Source organism: Oncorhynchus nerka, linkage group LG2, assembly GCF_034236695.1.
Source record: "Oncorhynchus nerka isolate Pitt River linkage group LG2, Oner_Uvic_2.0, whole genome shotgun sequence".
Lineage (NCBI taxonomy): Eukaryota > Metazoa > Chordata > Actinopteri > Salmoniformes > Salmonidae > Oncorhynchus > Oncorhynchus nerka.
Window position 1 is genome coordinate 5541437 of NC_088397.1, and position 18654 is coordinate 5560090.

Below are 18654 nucleotides of genomic sequence, written 5' to 3' on the forward strand. Positions count from 1 at the left end.
CCCAGCACAGCCAGAAGAGGACTGGCCACCCCTCAAAGCCTGGCTCCTCTCTAAGTTTCTTCCTTGGTTCTGGCCTTTCTAGGGAGTTTTTCCAAGCCACTGTGCTTCTACACCTGCATTGCTTGCTATTTGTTGTTTTAGGCTGTGTTTCTGTACAGCACTTTGTGACTTCTTTAACCCTCTTTCCTACTGATCAACCTTTAGGCTTCAACCACTCTGTCTCCCATCACATGTTCTTTAACAATATCATCCATGGACATAGATATTGGGACCTCAGAGATCATTACTCCCTTCAATGTAGCATCAGCTCCAGGGTCATGGCTTCTGAGCTTTGTCCCATTATGATTTTCGATTTGAAGAATCTTCCCTTGCTGAACCTGACCAGCACAAGATATTAACAATCTACCACTTTCAATGTTTTATTTCACCTTTATTTAACCAGGTAGGCTAGTTCAGAACACATTCTCATTTACACCGCTGCATCCCAGTTTAACTTCACCTCTTTTTATGGCCTTGGTTAATCAGGGTGTGAATGAGGCCCTGTGGTCTCCTCAAACACCATCCCAACTTTCCACTCTTACACATTATTACTCTAGCTCCCTACCTTGTGCCTCTAGTTACTATACTACATGCACCCCTGCTTCCAGTATCATTATCTCTGTTCTTCCTATGTCTTCCCACTACAGAACATTCACATACTAGGCCCTCATCCTCCCGCATTGATCGCATTCCAGCACAGCTGTTGCTTCTCAAACTCTCAATTTCCATTGTTTCAGGGGTGTCAAACTCATTCTATTGAGGGCCAATTCTCATCAGGTGTTCCTTTCAATTAAAACCTAGACAATCAGATGAGGGGAGTTCCTTTCTAAATAGTGACCTTAATTCATTAATCAAGTACAGGTGTGGAGCGAAAACTCGCAGACACTTGGTCCTGCATGGAATGGGTTTGATACGTGAACAGATTCATCCGCATTAATCGACGCCATTCCATGCAGTTGGCCTCTCTCTCCAAATGGTGAAGGATAACTTTAGTTAGCTTCCCTCTATTTTGACATTTCACCACGAGCAAACTCCTAGAAAGACGACCGAAACCGTTGAAGCCGCCATTTGACTTGCCTCGTCCGAATCATCCTAAACTCGCGAGAACAGGATGGTTCGGACGAGTCTATTTACCAGCTCATAAACATTATACACAAAACCAAGAACATGTAAAAACGAACTTAAATAGAATCTTTATGAAATGACTGACGAAATTATGTACATACACTCAGACAAACCCAAAGTCTATCTATGTGACTTGTAAAATCGTTTTTAATCACGTTCTTCACTCACTCGGTTAGACTCCAAAATAACACATACAATTAAAACCATTACCAGGCGTGAAACGGATTTGTTACCTAGCATGTTATATATTCTTTCGACATTACAAAGTTTAAACATGCTATTACATACCTACAATGATACATTTGAAACGGACACAACCACTATCGACACAACAGCACAGTTCTGTCGTTTCGACCCGGAACTTCCTGTTCCCCACTTGGACAGTGCAGCAGCGTCATCTTCTTCTCTGGTATACTGACATTTACACAAATATAACCTGTCTGCCCCCACCTACTGTAAGGTTAGTAAACTGTAGAAGAAAATACATTTCCTTTGCCGAAAAGGGGGGGGAACAACGACATCAAAACCAAATACATAAAGAGATAAATAACAACATCCCACTCGTTCAGTCACAGTCCTATTCAAATCACACCCCTACACAGTCTCATGGGCCTCGTAGGGAGGAACATCTTCAGTCAGTATTCCCTGCAATCAGTGATGTAAAGTACTTAAGTACAAATATTTTAAGTAATTTTTGGGTGTCAGGGAAAATGTATGGAGTTTTGGGGTATCTGTACTTTACTTTTGATATTTTTGACAACTTCTACTTTTACTCCACTACATCCATAAAGAAAATAATGTACTTTCAACTCCATACATTTTCCCTGACACCCAAAAGTACTCGTTAGATTTTGAATGATTAGCAGGACAGGAAAATTGTTCAATTCGCGCATCCCTACTGCATCTGATCTGTTGGACTCACTAAACACAAATACTTTGTTAGTAAATTATGGCTGTGATCTTAAATTCAATCTGGAGTGCCAGAGTGGGCTTGGGCGTTCGTAAATTCAGAGCGTTGTCAGACTGTCAGTTCGTATCGCTCTCGGAGCGTTCAGAGCCACATTGGACGCTCTGGCGGAGGAGGAGGGTTGATTCAAGCGTTCTGACCTCACAACGGCAGTCAAGCATCCAAGATAACTGGTTAACATTGGATAGCTTGCTAGCTACTTCCAGTACAAAAACTCTGACCATTTTACTCGCCTTAGCAGAGCTGGTTAGGCTGCGTTCATGTTATCCAGAGCATTGGTGACTTTAACTGTGCTTCAGGCAACAATTTAATTACCCTTTATTTGCCGACGTATCCTGTCACCGGCCGTATTCACGGCTTGTTACGCTTTGGTGGTTGATCAATTATTCTGTCCTCTGGCACTCAGACCAGAGTCCTCTGAAATCGGAGTATATAGCCAGAACGAACATTTTTATTCAGAGAATTGCAGGGGAAGAGCACAATACAGTACAGTTCATCTAATAGGCAAGAACATAGTCGAGTGCAACAGAGTTACATTAATATTCTTCTTCTATCCATTTCTGGTCCACAAACTTTGAGCTTTAAGTCCCAAAAAATACACTTCCTGTTTACCAAAAAACATAACACAATCAATGAGTCTTTTCACTATTTTCCTATTTTTCTTCACCTTTTCATTGTGCAGCTCCATTGCCCTGCGCGCTTGTTCGTTGAGCTGTAGATCCACTCGGGTGTCTCCAAAAGTTTTCAAAAGCCCCATTGCTTGTAAGTGCCCAGCCGTACTTTGGTGTCTCTTTGCTGCCTTGGTTAGACAACTCAAGTTTGCAAAGCCAGTGTGACTCCAAACACCAAATCGATCACTTGCCAATAATAGGCATTCCCAGCAGTACAGTTTGCAGTGCTTCTCGGAGCCTGTGAGCTATTAATTAATAGCGCTCGTAGTTGGAACTTTGAAAGTGGCGAACGAACCCCTTTCCCGCCTGTGACAGGCTTTGTCGCGTCGGCGTCGGGCAACCTCTCCTTGCAATGTCTACCTTTTCTTGAAAAGTTTGTCTTGAGAATGGCGTTATAATTATATCCTCGACCAGATCGATATCTTCTCCTCCTTCCGCCATTGTGGATTGAAAAAACAGCTTAGTATTACGCAAATTAATTAGTTTATCAAATTCCGTTTCCAGTGCCCATAGGACTTGCCTTTCAATATTGGTGATCCAATCAAAAGACGTGCACGCACTACTCCTGCGAGCTGGCTCCTGTGTAACACTCCTGTGTAACACTGCACGAACAATTAATATTTACTATCGGTATCCTTCAACTGGTAAACGACATTATGAATCTCAACAGGCTGCGGGTGCATACGCTGCCAGAGCTTCCACAGCACCAATCGCTCTTTAAACTATTTCCCGCGCCTCCCAGTAGGAGAACTACTGTACAGTTTCTTGATGTGGATGTTCCCTGAAATATAAAAATTGATACATGACATTGGTCAGTTTCGGTGTCATGAAACTGATGGAGACTATTTGTAAAAAAATATATATATATATTTATTTAACTAGGCACAAAGCATATATAACAGGTTAGGATAATTAAAGTGGCAGGTTGGGATATTTAAGGTGGCTGGTTAGGTGAATAAGCATGGCAGGTGAGGAGACTGAGGTTAACGTTAGGAAAAGGGTTTGCGGTCTGCAATTACACCCTTCTCGGATCAAGGGGCCAGGCTTCCAGTCGCTAAGCATGCTTTCCAAGTGCTCAGAGGGCATTTTCGGTACAGTTCAGCTGAAGCACGGCCCACTTCCCATTGAATTCCCATAGCAAAGTAAATAAAAATAAAAATATATATAATATTTTATCATTAAGTTTGTAAATAAAACATCAATTGAATTATTCAAGTAATTGCCTTAGAGTCAGATTTTTTCCCATCACTCACAGCCAAAGATAACTATTTTAGATTCATGATGTGAGGTGGGTGAGTTTATGTCACATGCAGATGCTGAAGGGAAAACACACCTCTTGATCTGCGTGTTTATAATGTAGATCAAGGAGCAGCCTCGTCTCATAGACTAGATGTAAAACAGTAAATATAAAACTGGGAGTCTCAAAATAGTGTGATATGTTACACTATGGTTACATAAGACAGATGGTTACTTAATACATGAAATTTGGTGGTGCTGTACTGTAACAGCAAGCTGAGCCAAATGAAAGTATTGTCGCCAGGGATATATTGTTGGTGACTGTGTGTTCCTTCATTAGTTTTGTGTTTTTTATTCATTTATTTCTGGTACCCTCCTACCTGAGAGGCATGAGGCCAGTGTGGCGTTGCACTGTTAAAATCATCCCAGTGTGGAGATGAAACACCTGTGTGTTACAAAGATACATGCTCTGTCCTCTCTGCTCTACCTAGGTGTTTTAATGTGGGTAATACAGAGATAATACTAATACCAAGAGAACCACTGCTCTACCTAGGTGTTTTAATGTGGGTAATACAGAGATAATACTAATACCGAGAGAACCACTGCTCTACATAGGGTAATACAGAGATAATACTAATACCGAGATAACCACTGCTCTACCTAGGTGTTTTAATGTGGGTGAAACAGAGATAATACTAATACCGAGAGAACCACTGCTCTACCTAGGGTAATACAGAGATAATACTAATACAGAGAGAACCACTGCCCTACCTCGGTGTTTTAATGTGACTCATACAGAGAGAACCATTATACATGCATTTTCCATTATGCCATTGTGTTTATCACTTCAGTTCCTTACATTTTAAATTTAAAGCATATACAGGGCATTATACAAGACCCCTTGACTTTTTCCATATTTTGTTGCTTAACAGCCTTATTTGAAAATTGATTAAATGCATTTTTTTACCCCTCATCAATATACACAAAATACCCCATAATGACAAAGCGAATTTAGCAAATTTGTAAAATGCATCAAATTTATTTAGCAAATTTATAAAAATGAACACCTTATTTGCATAAGTATTCAGACCCTTTCCTCAGACTCAAAATTGAGCTCAAGTGCATCCTGTTTCCATTGATCATCCTTGAGATGTTTCTACAAGTTGACTGGAATCCACCTGTGGTAAATTTAAATGATTGGACATGATTGGAAAAGGAACACAACTGTCTATATAAGGTCCCACAGTTGACATTGCAAGTCAGAGCAAAAACCAAGTAATGAGGTCGAAGAAATTGTCCGTCGAGCTCCGAGACAAGTTTGTGGCGAGGCACGGTTCTGGGGAAGAATACCAACACATTTCTCAAATCTCTGTGGCTGGGCTCCCCGCTTGTGCCGTCAAACTCCTGCCCCACATTGGGCGCAAACCTTTTAAGGGCTGACGAGTGGCGCAGCTGTCTAAGTAACTGCATCTCACCGCCCTTGCTGTCTCTGCCTGGCCGGTTCCCCTCTTTCCACTGGGATTCTCTGCCTCCTAACCCTATTACAGGGGCTGAGTCACTGGGGCTCTCTCATACCGTCCCTGGGAGGGGTGCGTCACCTGAGTGGGTTGAGTCACTGACGTGGTCATCCTGTCTGGGTTGGCGCCCCCCCCCTTGGGTTGTGCCGTGGCGGAGATCTTTCCAATCAATTGAATTTACCACAGGTGGACTACAAGTTGTAGAAACATCTCAAGGATCATCTCATAGCAAAGGGTCTGAAAACTTATGTAAAAAAGCTTTTTTTATTTTTTTATTACATTTGCAAGAATTTCTAAAAACCTGTTTTGGCTTTGTTATTATGGGATATTGTGATGTCATTATGGGGTATTGTGATGTCATTATGGGATATTGTGATGTCATTATGGGATATTGTGTGTAGATTGACGAGGAAAAACATGTAATCAATTTTAGAATAAGGCTGTAACGTACCAAAATGGGAGAAATGGGAAGGGGTCTGACAGTGCCCTCGGAAAGTATTCAGACCACTTGACTTTTTCCACATTGTTATGTTACAGCCTAATTCTATAATTAAATAAAAATATATCCTCAGCAATCTACACACAATACCCCATAATGACAAAGTGAAAACAGGTTTAGACATTTTTGCAAATGTATAAAAACAAAAAAAAACAGAAAAACAAGAGACTCAAAATTGAGTTCAGATGCTTCCTGTTTCCAATGATCATCATTGAGATGTTTCGACAACTTGATTTATACAAAACATTAAATATCCACTACTGTTCAAACGTCTGGGGTCATGTAGAAATGTCCTTGTTTTGAAAGAAAAGCACATTGTTTGTCCATTAAAACAACATCAAATTGATCAGAAATACAGTGAAGACATTGTTATAGTAAATGACTATTGTAGCTGGAAACGGCAGATATTTTATGGAATATCTACATAGGCGAACAGAGGCCCATTATCAGCAACCATCACTCCTGTGTTCCAATAGCATGTTGTGTTAGCTAATCCAAGTTGATCATTTTAAAAGGCTAATTCATCATTAGAAAACCCTTTTGAGGGCCTCCCGGGTGGCGCAGTGGTTAAGGGCTGTGCCACCAGAGACTCTGGGTTCGCACCCAGGCTCTGTCGTGACCGGCCGCGACCGGGAGGTCTGTGGGGCGACGCACAATTGGCCTAGCGTCGTCCGGTTTAGGGAGGGTTTGGCCGGTAGGGATATCCTCATCACGCACCAGCGACTCCTGTGGCGGGCCGGGCGCAGTGCACGCTAACCAAGATTGCCAGGTGCACAGTGTTTCCTGTATGCCTAACTTGGTGATTGAGGGTATTAAACATCTTCAACGTTCTTGAGACAATGTGTGGGCAAAGGCAGGCGTGACAAGTTTTTAAATGTTTTGCTTCGCTGTGAAGTCTTGAGTTGTTCAGGGATGTGTGATGTCAGAATTACAGAATTCAACCTAGCAATAGACTGGTCATAACTTATGGAGGTCTAATATATGAAGATAACTTATAGGTAGAACCAGCTCTTACCATGACTAACAGTTGTCCTAATCTTCTCCTCTTCTTCTTCATCTTTAATGATGACATTCAGCTCCAGTGTTTGACTGCAGTCTTCCAGCTTCACTGATGCCATCTCTGAATCCTTGCAGAGCAAACTGGGCTCCACTGTCACAATCAGGACCCAGTGACTGTAGGTTTCTACTCAGTGTGGAAGGAGAGAGGCAGGCTGGGTTTGTCCTCACTGTTGATGTTAACGGCCTCAGACTTAATCTGAGTCGGTCTGTAGTAATAAAGACAAACGGACACAAAAGTTATTTTCTTGACAGTTCTGGCACTTTATTCTGTAAAAATATTTTCTTGTTTTTCTTGTTCAATTATCTCATTTCAGTAGATCCGGTAGCTAATCCCTGACAAAACATTCATTCACATTAGACACAAAGTACACATTTTAAATTGCACAACATAAGTGCACTTAATCTATCGTAGATTTCCTAAATTCACATAAATTCATAAATGACTCAACAACCATTTAGTACAAGATCACAGTATGTTTCAGGCAGCACTATGTACTATTTTATGAATAACCTTGTCTTCCCTGTATTATTTCACTCACAAAAAACAAATGTATTTCCCAATCACACCATATTAAGAATTATCAGGGTTCGTACAGTGGCAAGTCAAATTCAAGGACTTTCAAGTACTTTTTCAAGCACTAATATTTATTTACTTGAAGCCCTGTGTGAAAACCCTGAATTATAGATGAATATAGAAACAACTGAATGTGTCTGAATATTAGTACACATGTAAAGAACTGATAATCATTACATTCAGCTTCAAAACTGTAGAGCAACTGAAATGTTCTCTCTCTGATGAGGCACTACCTGCACTGAAGTCCGTTGATGCAGACCTCCTATGGTATCATGGAGGTCCACAAACAAACGTTTAAGGTGCATGTCTGTCTAATTCTGTACTAAGAAAATAAACCAAGAAATCACTATTAACTTCTTCCACACCCTCCCCTTCCCCCCAAAAACTCTCCCACACCTCCAATAAACATTATCAAGAGAACCCTTTCTGTGTTTGCAAACATTGGGGTTTATATCATGCTGAGACAATCCACCCCCAGATTATCCAGTACGTCCTCTTACTACAGGACCAGCCATGGAAGCTCCATCAGTCTGACAGTAGGTCCTCTAACTACGGGACCAGCCATGGAAGCTCCATCAGTCTGACAGTAGGTCCTCTTACTACAGGACCAGCCATGGAAGCTCCATCAGTTTGACAGTAGGTCCTCTTACTACAGGACCAGCCATGGAAGCTCCATCAGTCTGACAGTAGGTCCTCTTACTACGGGACCAGCTATGGAAGCTCCATCAGTCTGACAGTAGGTCCTCTTACTACGGGACCAACAATGGAAGCTCCATCAGTCTGACAGTAGGTCCTCTTACTACGGGACCAGCCATGGAATCTCCATCAGTCTGCACTGTAGTTCCACCAGTCTGTCTTACAGCCTCTGCATATGATAGATCATGACAGATTCTATATCTCTGAGCATCTCTCTGCACCTGGCATCCACCAAATGCTGCTCTTTGTCCTCCACACAATTGCAACACTTAACTGTCACATTGCTCCAACATTCACTGTAATTATGTTCCCCACAACACTTGGCACATCTTTTCACTCAACAGCTACATGTCCCATTCTTTGGCATGATGTAAGAAGGGCTTTATAAATACATTTGATTGGTTGAATGAGGAGGCTGGGTCAAAATCTCTGACATTGAAGCTAAGGAATCCTATTCTGTACTTTTCCAGACAAAACCTTCTAACACCTCAACAGCACTGATAAGCTTCAACCACTCTGTCTCCCTTCACATGTTCTTTAACAATATCATCCATGGACATAGATATTGGGACATCAGAGATTATTACTCCCTTCAATATAGCATCAGCTCCAAGGTCATGGCTTCTGAGCTTCGTCCCATTATGATTTTCCTTTTGAAGAATCTTCCCTTGCTGAACCTGACCAGCACAAGATATTAACAATCAACCATTTATTTTTTATTTCACCTTTATTTAACCAGGTAGGCTTGTTCAGAACAAGTTCTCATTTACATGGATGCAGCCTAGTTTAACTTCAACTCTTTTTTATGGCCTTGGTTAATCAGATAGGGCCTCATTTACACCATGTGGTCTCCTCAAACACCATCCCAACTTTCCACTCGGACACATTATTACTCTAGTTACTATACTACATGCACCTCTGCTTTCCAGTATCATTATCTCTGTTCTACCTATGTCTTTCCACTACAGACCATTCAAATACTCGGCCCTCATCCTCCCACTCCATGTCATCAGAGCTGTCCCCACATTGATCGCATTCCAGCATAGCTGTTGCTTCTCAAACTCTCAATTTCCATTGTTTCAGGGGTGTCAAACTCATTCCATTGAGGGCCGAGTCTCCGCGGGTTTTATTTTTTCCTTTCAATTAAAACATAGACAATCAGTTGAGGTGAGTTCCTCACTAATTAGTGACCTTAATTCATTAATCAAGTACAAGGGTGGAGCGAAAACCCGCAGACACTTGGTCCTCGTGTCGCCATTTCACCACGAGCAAACTCCTAGAAAGACGACCAAACCCGCTGAAGCCGCCATTTGACCAGCCTCATCCAAACCATCCCGATCTCGCGAGCTTACATGAACGAACAAGCTATTTACCAGCTCATAAACATAATTTTACACAAAACCAAGAACATGTAAAAAACTAACTCAAATAAGTGGACTTTGACGAAATGATGTACATACACTCAGACAAACCCAAAGTCTAGTGACTTGAAAAATCATCGTTTTAAATCACGTTCTTCACTCACTCCATTCACACCATACCTTCTCTGCTATGCAATCTGGTTTCAGAGCTGGTCATGGGTGCACCTCAGCCACGCTCAAGGTCCTAAACGATATCTTAACCGCCATCGATAAGAAACATTACTGTGCAGCCGTATTCATTGATCTGGCCAAGGCTTTCGACTCTGTCAACCACCACATCCTCATCGGCAGACTCGACAGCCTTGGTTTCTCAAATGATTGCCTCGCCTGGTTCACCAACTACTTCTCTGATAGAGTTCAGTGTGTCAAATCGGAGGGTCTGCTGTCCGGACCTCTGGCAGTCTCTATGGGGGTGCCACAGGGTTCAATTCTTGGACCGACTCTCTTCTCTGTATACATCAATGAGGTCGCTCTTGCTGCTGGTGAGTCTCTGATCCACCTCTACGCAGACGACACCATTCTGTATACTTCCGGCCCTTCTTTGGACACTGTGTTAACAACCCTCCAGGAAAGCTTCAATGCCATACAACTCTCCTTCCGTGGCCTCCAATTGCTCTTAAATACAAGTAAAACTAAATGCATGCTCTTCAACCGATCGCTACCTGCACCTACCCGCCTGTCCAACATCACTACTCTGGACGGCTCTGACTTAGAATACGTGGACAACTACAAATACTTAGGTGTCTGGTTAGACTGTAAACTCTCCTTCCAGACCCATATCAAACATCTCCAATCCAAAGTTAAATCTAGAATTGGCTTCCTATTTCGCAACAAAGCATCCTTCACTCATGCTGCCAAACATACCCTTGTAAAATTGACCATCCTACCAATCCTCGACTTTGGCGATGTCATTTACAAAATAGCCTCCAATACCCTACTCAACAAATTGGATGCAGTCTATCACAGTGCAATCCGTTTTGTCACCAAAGCCCCATATACTACCCACCATTGTGACCTGTATGCTCTCGTTGGCTGGCCCTCGCTTCATACTCGTCGCCAAACCCACTGGCTCCATGTCATCTACAAGACCCTGCTAGGTAAAGTCCCCCCTTATCTCAGCTCGCTGGTCACCATAGCATCTCCCACCTGTAGCACACGCTCCAGCAGGTATATCTCTCTAGTCACCCCCAAAACCAATTCTTTCTTTGGCCGCCTCTCCTTCCAGTTCTCTGCTGCCAATGACTGGAACGAACTACAAAAATCTCTTAAATTGGAAACACTTATCTCCCTCACTAGCTTTAAGCACCAACTGTCAGAGCATCTTACAGATTACTGCACCTGTACATAGCCCACCTATAATTTAGCCCAAACAACTACCTCTTTCCCAACTGTATTTAATTTATTTATTTTGCTCCTTTGCACCCCATTATTTTTATTTCTACTTTGCACATTCTTCCATTGCAAAACTACCATTCCAGTGTTTTACTTGCTATATTGTATTTACTTTGCCACCATGGCCTTTTTTGCCTTTACCTCCCTTCTCACCTAATTTGCTCACATTGTATATAGACTTGTTTTTTTTACTGTATTATTGACTGTATGTTTGTTTTACTCCATGTGTAACTCTGTGTCGTTGTATGTGTCGAACTGCTTTGCTTTATCTTGGCCAGGTCGCAATTGTAAATGAGAACTTGTTCTCAACTTGCTTACCTGGTTAAATAAAGGTGAAATAAATAAAACTCGGTTTGACCCCAAAATAACACGTACAATTAAAACCTTTATCAAACGTGATAATACCTTGACGGATTTGTTACCTAGCGTGTTATATATTCTTTCGACATTAGAAAGGTTAAACATGCTATTACATACCTACAATGATACATTAGAAACGGACACAACCACTATCGACATAACAACACAGTTCTGTGGTTTTCTACCCGGAACTTCCTGTTCCCCACTACGACATGTGCAACAGCGTCATCTTCTCTGGTGTACTGACGTTAACACAACTATATATATATGTTGCTATGTTATTCAGGAACGTGTCAAGACCTGACCCTCAGAGCCTACCTTCTGTTGACCCTGTTGACTCATCAGTAGGAAAGATTTGTTTCACTTTTGGTCCATTCAACAACAGAGCGATACGATCCTTGTTTCAGCAGGATGTTGTATCTATACCTTATGTCATGCCTTATTGGAATGGATTTATTGATAATATCTGTTAGAAAAAAGTTTGGATGTTGCCACACACATACCTACTTGTTAACAAAATTAAGGAAGTTTCCTTTAAAATTATTCATAAATATTATCCTGCCAACCACAATATGAAGAAGTTTAAGGAAAACATCAACTCAAATTGCTCCTTTTGTAATGACCACCCAGAAACAGTGTTGCATCTTTTTTGGCATTGTATGCATGTAAGTAAACTGTGGCAAGACATCAGTAGGTTTATAATTGAACACATTTATGAAGATTTTACACTATTGTGGAGAGATGGACTGTTTGGATTCTTTACATACTGTAGCGACCCGCACAGACAGCTGTGTGTTATGTGCTAGGCTAGGAGGTGGTTGTGTTGTACTGACCAGTACCCGGTGTTCGCGGGGTCCGACATGTCAATCAACCTGCTATCTGCCAATCACGGGAATGCCTGGAATGTTCTGATGCCGGGCATCCTGGTGGTTGGCGGAGTGGCGTGGAGGGGGGTTGGGCATTGGAAGTTAAGACCAGGTTCAGCCTTTGTTCTCTCTCTCTTACGTCTGGGCTTCACAAGAGAAGGTCACGATTGGCTTGTGGGTTATCTGTCATCTATTTGGCGTGTGCTACGGCCCAAACAGTAGCCTGTGTAAAGTTGGTTCAATAAACCGTCAATTCGCAAACTCAAGCCTGTCTGGACAATTGTTCATTTATGATCTAGTCAGGTCATTACATTGGTGTCAGAAGTAAAAACGTTGATACAAGTTAGCCAGCTAGCTAGCTGACTTATGTGGCTAGCTACCGTAGGTGAGAACGGGGATTGAAAATGCTTCGAGGGAATCCGAAAGTGAAGGTGGAGGTAGGGGACGATTATGGCCAAGGAGGTGCGTGTGAATGGACGTCGGGGTTCTGTCTGAGGAGATCGCCAGGGCGTCGGAGCGCAGAGGCCGCTTGAGGGAGGACGTTAGAGTGATGGTGGCTGAAGCGGGCATGAGTGCTTCGTCGAGTGTATTTCGCGCGGATTCTGGTGGGCGGACCGAAGTGGCGACGTCGACGCGGCGTGACGAGGAATCTGGGGCTCAGGATGTAAACAAACATGGCGGCGCCCAGTTCCCGGCTGCGTCCGTATCTGTTAAGACCCCGAAGTATTCCGGTAAGGCGGATTGGGAAGCTTTTCATGCTCAGTTTGAACTGTTAGCTCATTTTAGGGGTGGTCGGATGAAGAAAGGGCACTGCAGTTGGCTTTATGCCTCACGGATGAAGCTCTGTCCTGTTTGATATTGATTAGCCCCGAGGACAGGCATGATTATGGTGCTCTAGTGGGAGCACTGAGGAGGCGCTATGGACAGTGTGTACAGCCCGGGCTACTGCGCTCCGAACTGAGGAATAGACGCAGGCAGCCTGGAGAGCCTCTACGGGTGCTAGCTAATGACATTGAGAGCCTCTCTCGGCGGGCATATGCTCACATGCCCCCTCCGTGCAGAGCGAGCTAGCACGGGACCAGTTCATACAGGCGCTCTCCCCTACGGAGCTGCGCATACAGACCCAGCTGGCTCATCCTGAGTCATTGCAGACAGCCTTGGAGATGGCTTTGGAGAGGGAGCTGGTGTGGGCTGGGGCTTCAGCTGGGGCTTTGGTGGGGGTGCAGGGAGACACACCCTCTGTGCGAGCTGGGGGGCAGAGCAGCCCGGAGCCGGAAAAGCCTGCTTGGGTGGCCGAAATGACAGAACTCATTCGGGCTGTGTCCCTACAGGCGGCATGAAACACAAGCCCTGGTCCCAGGGTCTGCTGGGGTTGTGGCCAGCCAGGCCATCTGCGCCGTTATTGCCCCATGTCCCCCAGAGCTCAGGGAAACGGCTCGGGGTCCGCATAGACCGGGTAGTGCGGACCCCTGGCTTTCTATCCCAACCACCATCATCTTCAGGAGGAGCCCACCGGCACAGACGGGGAAGCAAGGCTCCACTTCCCCCAGAAGCAGACGAGGGCAAGCGGAGGGAGCCTGTTGTTGTGGTGGGCCGGACCTGTGTTGGGGACTTTTGTCATGTCCCTGTCACTGTGGAGGGGGTGCCCTGCTCCGCCCTGGTGGACACTGGGTCCACAGTAACCCTGGTGAGGCCAGATATTGTGCCAGGTTGGACTCAGTGTGAGCCTACAACTGTGCAGCTCCGCACAGTCACAGGTGAGCTGTCACCCATGAAAGGGAAGGGAATAATGACTCTGACAGTAGGGGGCAGGACTGTGCGTCATCCTGTGTGGGTGGCGGCTGTGCAGGACCCTTGTATCCTGGGGTTGGACTTTCTTAGGAGCACAGGCTGCCAGTTAGACCTAAATAGGGGCACACTGAGCTTCCAGGGAGGGACGGAAGTCACCATGGCCCCCCCTAATGTCACATTCACTCAACCCAACAAACCCTTTACTCCAACAGTTAAAGCAGCAGAGACTCATGGCTGCGCCCCCTCCCCCACAGCTGTGTGTGACTTTTCCCCAGTCCCCCTGTCACCTACGGCGGTGTGTTACATTCCCCCAGCTACCTCCATGACACAGCCCTCTGTGAGCCCGGGCCGCACCCCCAGCCCAGCTACCCCAGATGGGAGAGGAGAGGACACTGTCTGCAGTGAGGGAGATATGGGGAGGAACTGTGTTGGTCTTGACCCTGAGCAGCAGGAACGGTTGTGGCAGTTGCTGTTTGAATTCAGAGACAGCTTTGCGTTGAGTGAGGAAGAGGTGGGTCAGACTCTTCTGGTGCAGCATGAGATCGACACAGGTGATGCTCGACCCATCAAGATGCGTCCCCGCCATATCCCGCTGGCACGCCAGGAGGCGGCAGACAAGGCTGTGTTGGAGATGCAGCGGGCAGACTTCATTGAGCCCTCAGACAGCCCCTGGGCGGCGCCAGTCGTCATGGTTCCGAAGAAGGGGGCAAGCTGAGGTTCTGTGCGGACTACAGGCGGCTGAATGAGGTAACCAGGAAGGACTCATACCCCATACCACGTATCGATGAGTCGCTGGACCTGGTTAGGGGTCCTCCTGGTTCTCCTCACTAGACCTCCGCAGTGGCTACTGGCAGGTGCCCCTCTCCCCAGAGGCCAGAGCCAAAACTGCGTTCTCCACTAACAGAGGACACTGGCAGTTCAAGGTCCTGTGCTTTGGCCTGTGCAACGCTCCAGCTACTTTTGAGCGTTTGATGGACAGGGTGCTGGATGGCATCCCCCGACAGCAGTGTCTGGTATACCTCGATGACATCCTGGCCCATGGCAGCTCCTTCCAGTCAGCCCTGGGGGCGCTACGGCGTGTGCTGGAGAGGGTGGCTGCCGCAGGTCTGAAGCTCCACCCCGAGAAGTGCCACTTCATGAGGAGAGAGGTGTCCTTCTTGGGCCACCGAGTGGGGAAGGAGGGGATCAGCACCATGGAGGACAAGGTAGGGGCTGTCAGAGACTGGCCCACCCCCACCGACCAGCGTCAGCTGAAGAGCTTCCTGGGCCTGGCCTCGTACTACAGGAGGTTTGTACGGGGCTTCTCAAGCGTTGCTGCTCCACTGAACCGCCTGCTGCCGAAGGACAAGGCTTTCACTTGGACAGTGGAGTGTGAGGAGGCGTTCAACACCCTCAAACGTGCACTGATCGAGGCCCCGTGCTCGCCCCCTGACCTCACCTTGCCCTTTATCCTGGACACAGACGCGAGCAATGTGGGCATGGGTGGGGTGCTGGCCCAGGTGGGGCCAGAGGGGAGAGAGTGGTGGCGTACTTCAGCAAAACATTTGACAAACATGAGCGCCGCTACTGTGTCACCCGGCGGGAGCTCTTGGCTGTTGTGGCTTCCGTCAAACACTTCAAGTACTACCTGGGTGGTCTGCCCTTTACTGTAAGGACTGGCCACTCTGCTCTCCAGTGGCTCATGTCTTTCAGAGAGCCAGAGGGGCAGGTGGCACGCTGGTTGGAGGAGCTTCAGCCGTATGACTTCACGGTGGTGCACAGGGCAGGGGCACGGCACTCCAACGCCGACGCCATGTCCCGTCGGCCCTGTACTGCAGACGGCTGCCGCCACTGTGAACGGAGAGAGGGACGGGAGAGAGAGCTGCGGGCAGAGGAGGGTGTCTGTGCCACAGTGTGTCGGGCGAGCGGGCCTGTCTGCTGTGAGCTGCAGACTGTCGACGTGGCTGAATGGCGGCAGCAGCAGGGACGGGACACAGACCTACAGCCAGTGCTACAGTGGGTAGAGGCGCAGGTGAGGCCACCATGGGAAGAGGTGACAGCGCTCTCACTCGCGACCAAAGGGTTGTGGTCGAAGTTTGAGAGACTGCGGCTGGCTGATGGCGTGCTACAGCGGGCATGGAAGGAGTCAGCTACGGGAGAGGAGAGGTGGCAGGTGGTGGTCCCAAAAGCATTGCGGGAGGCTGTGCTCCAGAGTACTCATGGGGGGTGGGGACTGGACACTTTGGGGTCACAAAAACACTGCGCCGTCTCCGTCAGGGCTTCTACTGGGGGCAGCACAAGAGGGATGTGGAGGACTTTTGTCGCCGCTGTGACAACTGCACAGCGAGAAAGGGCCCCCAGGCCGCTCTCATGCTCAGCTCCAACAGTTCCCAGTGGGGGCTCCCATGGAGAGGGTGGGAGTGGATGTAGTTGGGCCGTTCCCCACCACAGACAGTGGAAACCGCTGGGTGCTCACGGCCATGGACTATTTCACAAAATGGCCCGAGGCCTATGCTCTGCCTGACCAGGAGGCAGAGACCATCGTCGACGCCCTGACAGCGGGGATGTTCAGCAGGTTTGGAGCTGCAGAGTCCATCCACAGCGACCAAGGCAGAAACTTTGAGTCCCGTGTGTTCGCCACCATGTGTGAGAGGCTGGGTATGCACAAGACCCGCACTACTCCTCTCCATCCTCAAAGTGATGGCCTTGTGGAGCGCTTCAACAAAACGCTTGGACAGCAGCTGGCCATCGTCTCTTCCAAACACCAGCGTGACTGGGACAAGCACCTGCCTATGGTCCTCATGGCATGCCGCTCCGCTGTCCAAGACTCCACCTCCTGCACGCCTGCCCTCCTCATGCTGGGGAGAGAGATCCGCACCCCTGCGGAGATGGCGTTTGGTCGGCCCCTGGATAGCCCTCATGTTCCTCCGGGGCCGGAGTATGCCCGGAGACTCCAGGACCGCCTGGAGACAGCCCACACCTTCGCCAGAGAGCAGCTGGTGAATGCAGGTGTGAGGCAGAAAAGGAACTATGACGTGCACACCCGGGAAGGCACTTTGTGGCTGGGGAGCTGGTCTGGGTCTACAGCCCCCTAAGGAAAAAAAGGCAGATGCCCCAAGTTGGACAGTCACTGGGTGGGACCCTGCAGTGTCCTGGAGAGGGTAGGGGAGGTTGTGTACCGGGTGCAGCTTCCTCCCAGGGGAGAAAGGTGGCACTGCACCGGGACAGGTTAGCCCCATACAGAGGGGCCTCTTCTCCCCAAACCCCAGGAACCCCCACAATTCCCCTCTCTGGCAATGACATTCTCCAGGCACCCACCCTCAGGTGCCGCAGACAAGGCTCCAGACAGCCCACTCCCCCTGTCTCCCCCTGTGTCACCGCGTGGTTCCCCAGAACCACGGACTGTATTACCCGTTCCCGCTTCCTTGTCCCCCATATCCCTGCCTTCATCCCCTGGTTCCCAGAGGGGCACTCTGCGACCATCACGGCCACGCAGGCAAAGGAGACCTCCGGGTCGCTTCAGAGACTTTGTTTGTTCCCTCGGGGACGAGGGACTTTGTGGTGGGGGGCTGTGTAGCGACCCGCACAGACAGCTGTGTGTTATGTGCTAGGCTAGGAGGTGGTTGTGTTGTACTGACCAGTACCCGGTGTTCGCGGGGTCCGACATGTCAATCAACCTGCTATCTGCCAATCACGGGAATGCCTGGAATGTTCTGATGCCGGGCATCCTGGTGGTTGGCGGAGTGGCGTGGAGGGGGGTTGGGCATTGGAAGTTAAGACCAGGTTCAGCCTTTGTTCTCTCTCTCTTACGTCTGGGCTTCACAAGAGAAGGTCACGATTGGCTTGTGGGTTATCTGTCATCTATTTGGCGTGTGCTACGGCCCAAACAGTAGCCTGTGTAAAGTTGGTTCAATAAACCGTCAATTCGCAAACTCAAGCCTCTGTCTGGACAATTGTTCATTTATGATCTAGTCAGGTCATTACAATACAATAGAAATAAGCTGAAACATTTTTCTGTAATTAATTTAATTATTCTTTTGGCCAAATTTCATATACACAAATGTAAATTTACAAACAGAAAACCACATTTTCGTACACTACAAAAGGAAATATAACTGTATTTTAAGACGGTTAAATGCTCTACTAACAAAAAAGCTCGTAGTGGGGAACAGGAAGTTCCGGGTCGAAACGACAGAACTGTGTTGTTTTGTCGATAGTGGTTGTGTCCGTTTCAAATGTATCATTGTAGGTATGTAATAGCATGTTTAAACTTTCTAATGTCGAAAGAATATATAACATGCTAGGTAACAAATCAGTCAATGGTATTATCACGTTTTGGTAAAGGTTTTAATTGTATGTGTTATTTTGGGGTCAAACTGAGTGAGTGAAGAACGTGTAAAAAATATTTTACAAGTCATTTCATAACTAGACTTTGGGTTTATCTGAGTGTATGTACATAATT

General features: G+C 46.7%; 1 protein-coding gene across 4 annotated transcripts in view; it reads right to left on the reverse strand.

The window, feature by feature from the left end:
- LOC135573325 (zinc finger protein 585B-like) overlaps positions 1-18654 on the reverse strand; it is an 88674-nt gene that overhangs the window by 11435 nt on the left and 58585 nt on the right. Inside the window, exons 1-2 of one of the 4 annotated variants that reach the window (XM_065022307.1) lie at positions 11674-12220; positions 7070-7319 (exon numbers count right to left, since the gene is read on the reverse strand). In XM_065022307.1, the coding sequence (XP_064878379.1) occupies positions 7070-7172 (103 nt within the window). In that variant the 5' untranslated portion in view covers positions 7173-7319; positions 11674-12220. Of the gene's footprint in view, positions 1-1452; positions 1578-7069; positions 7320-9574; positions 9596-11673; positions 12221-18654 lie in introns of those variants that run through there. The other 3 variants (XM_065022315.1, XM_065022308.1, XM_065022302.1) reach the window with 3 other exon arrangements.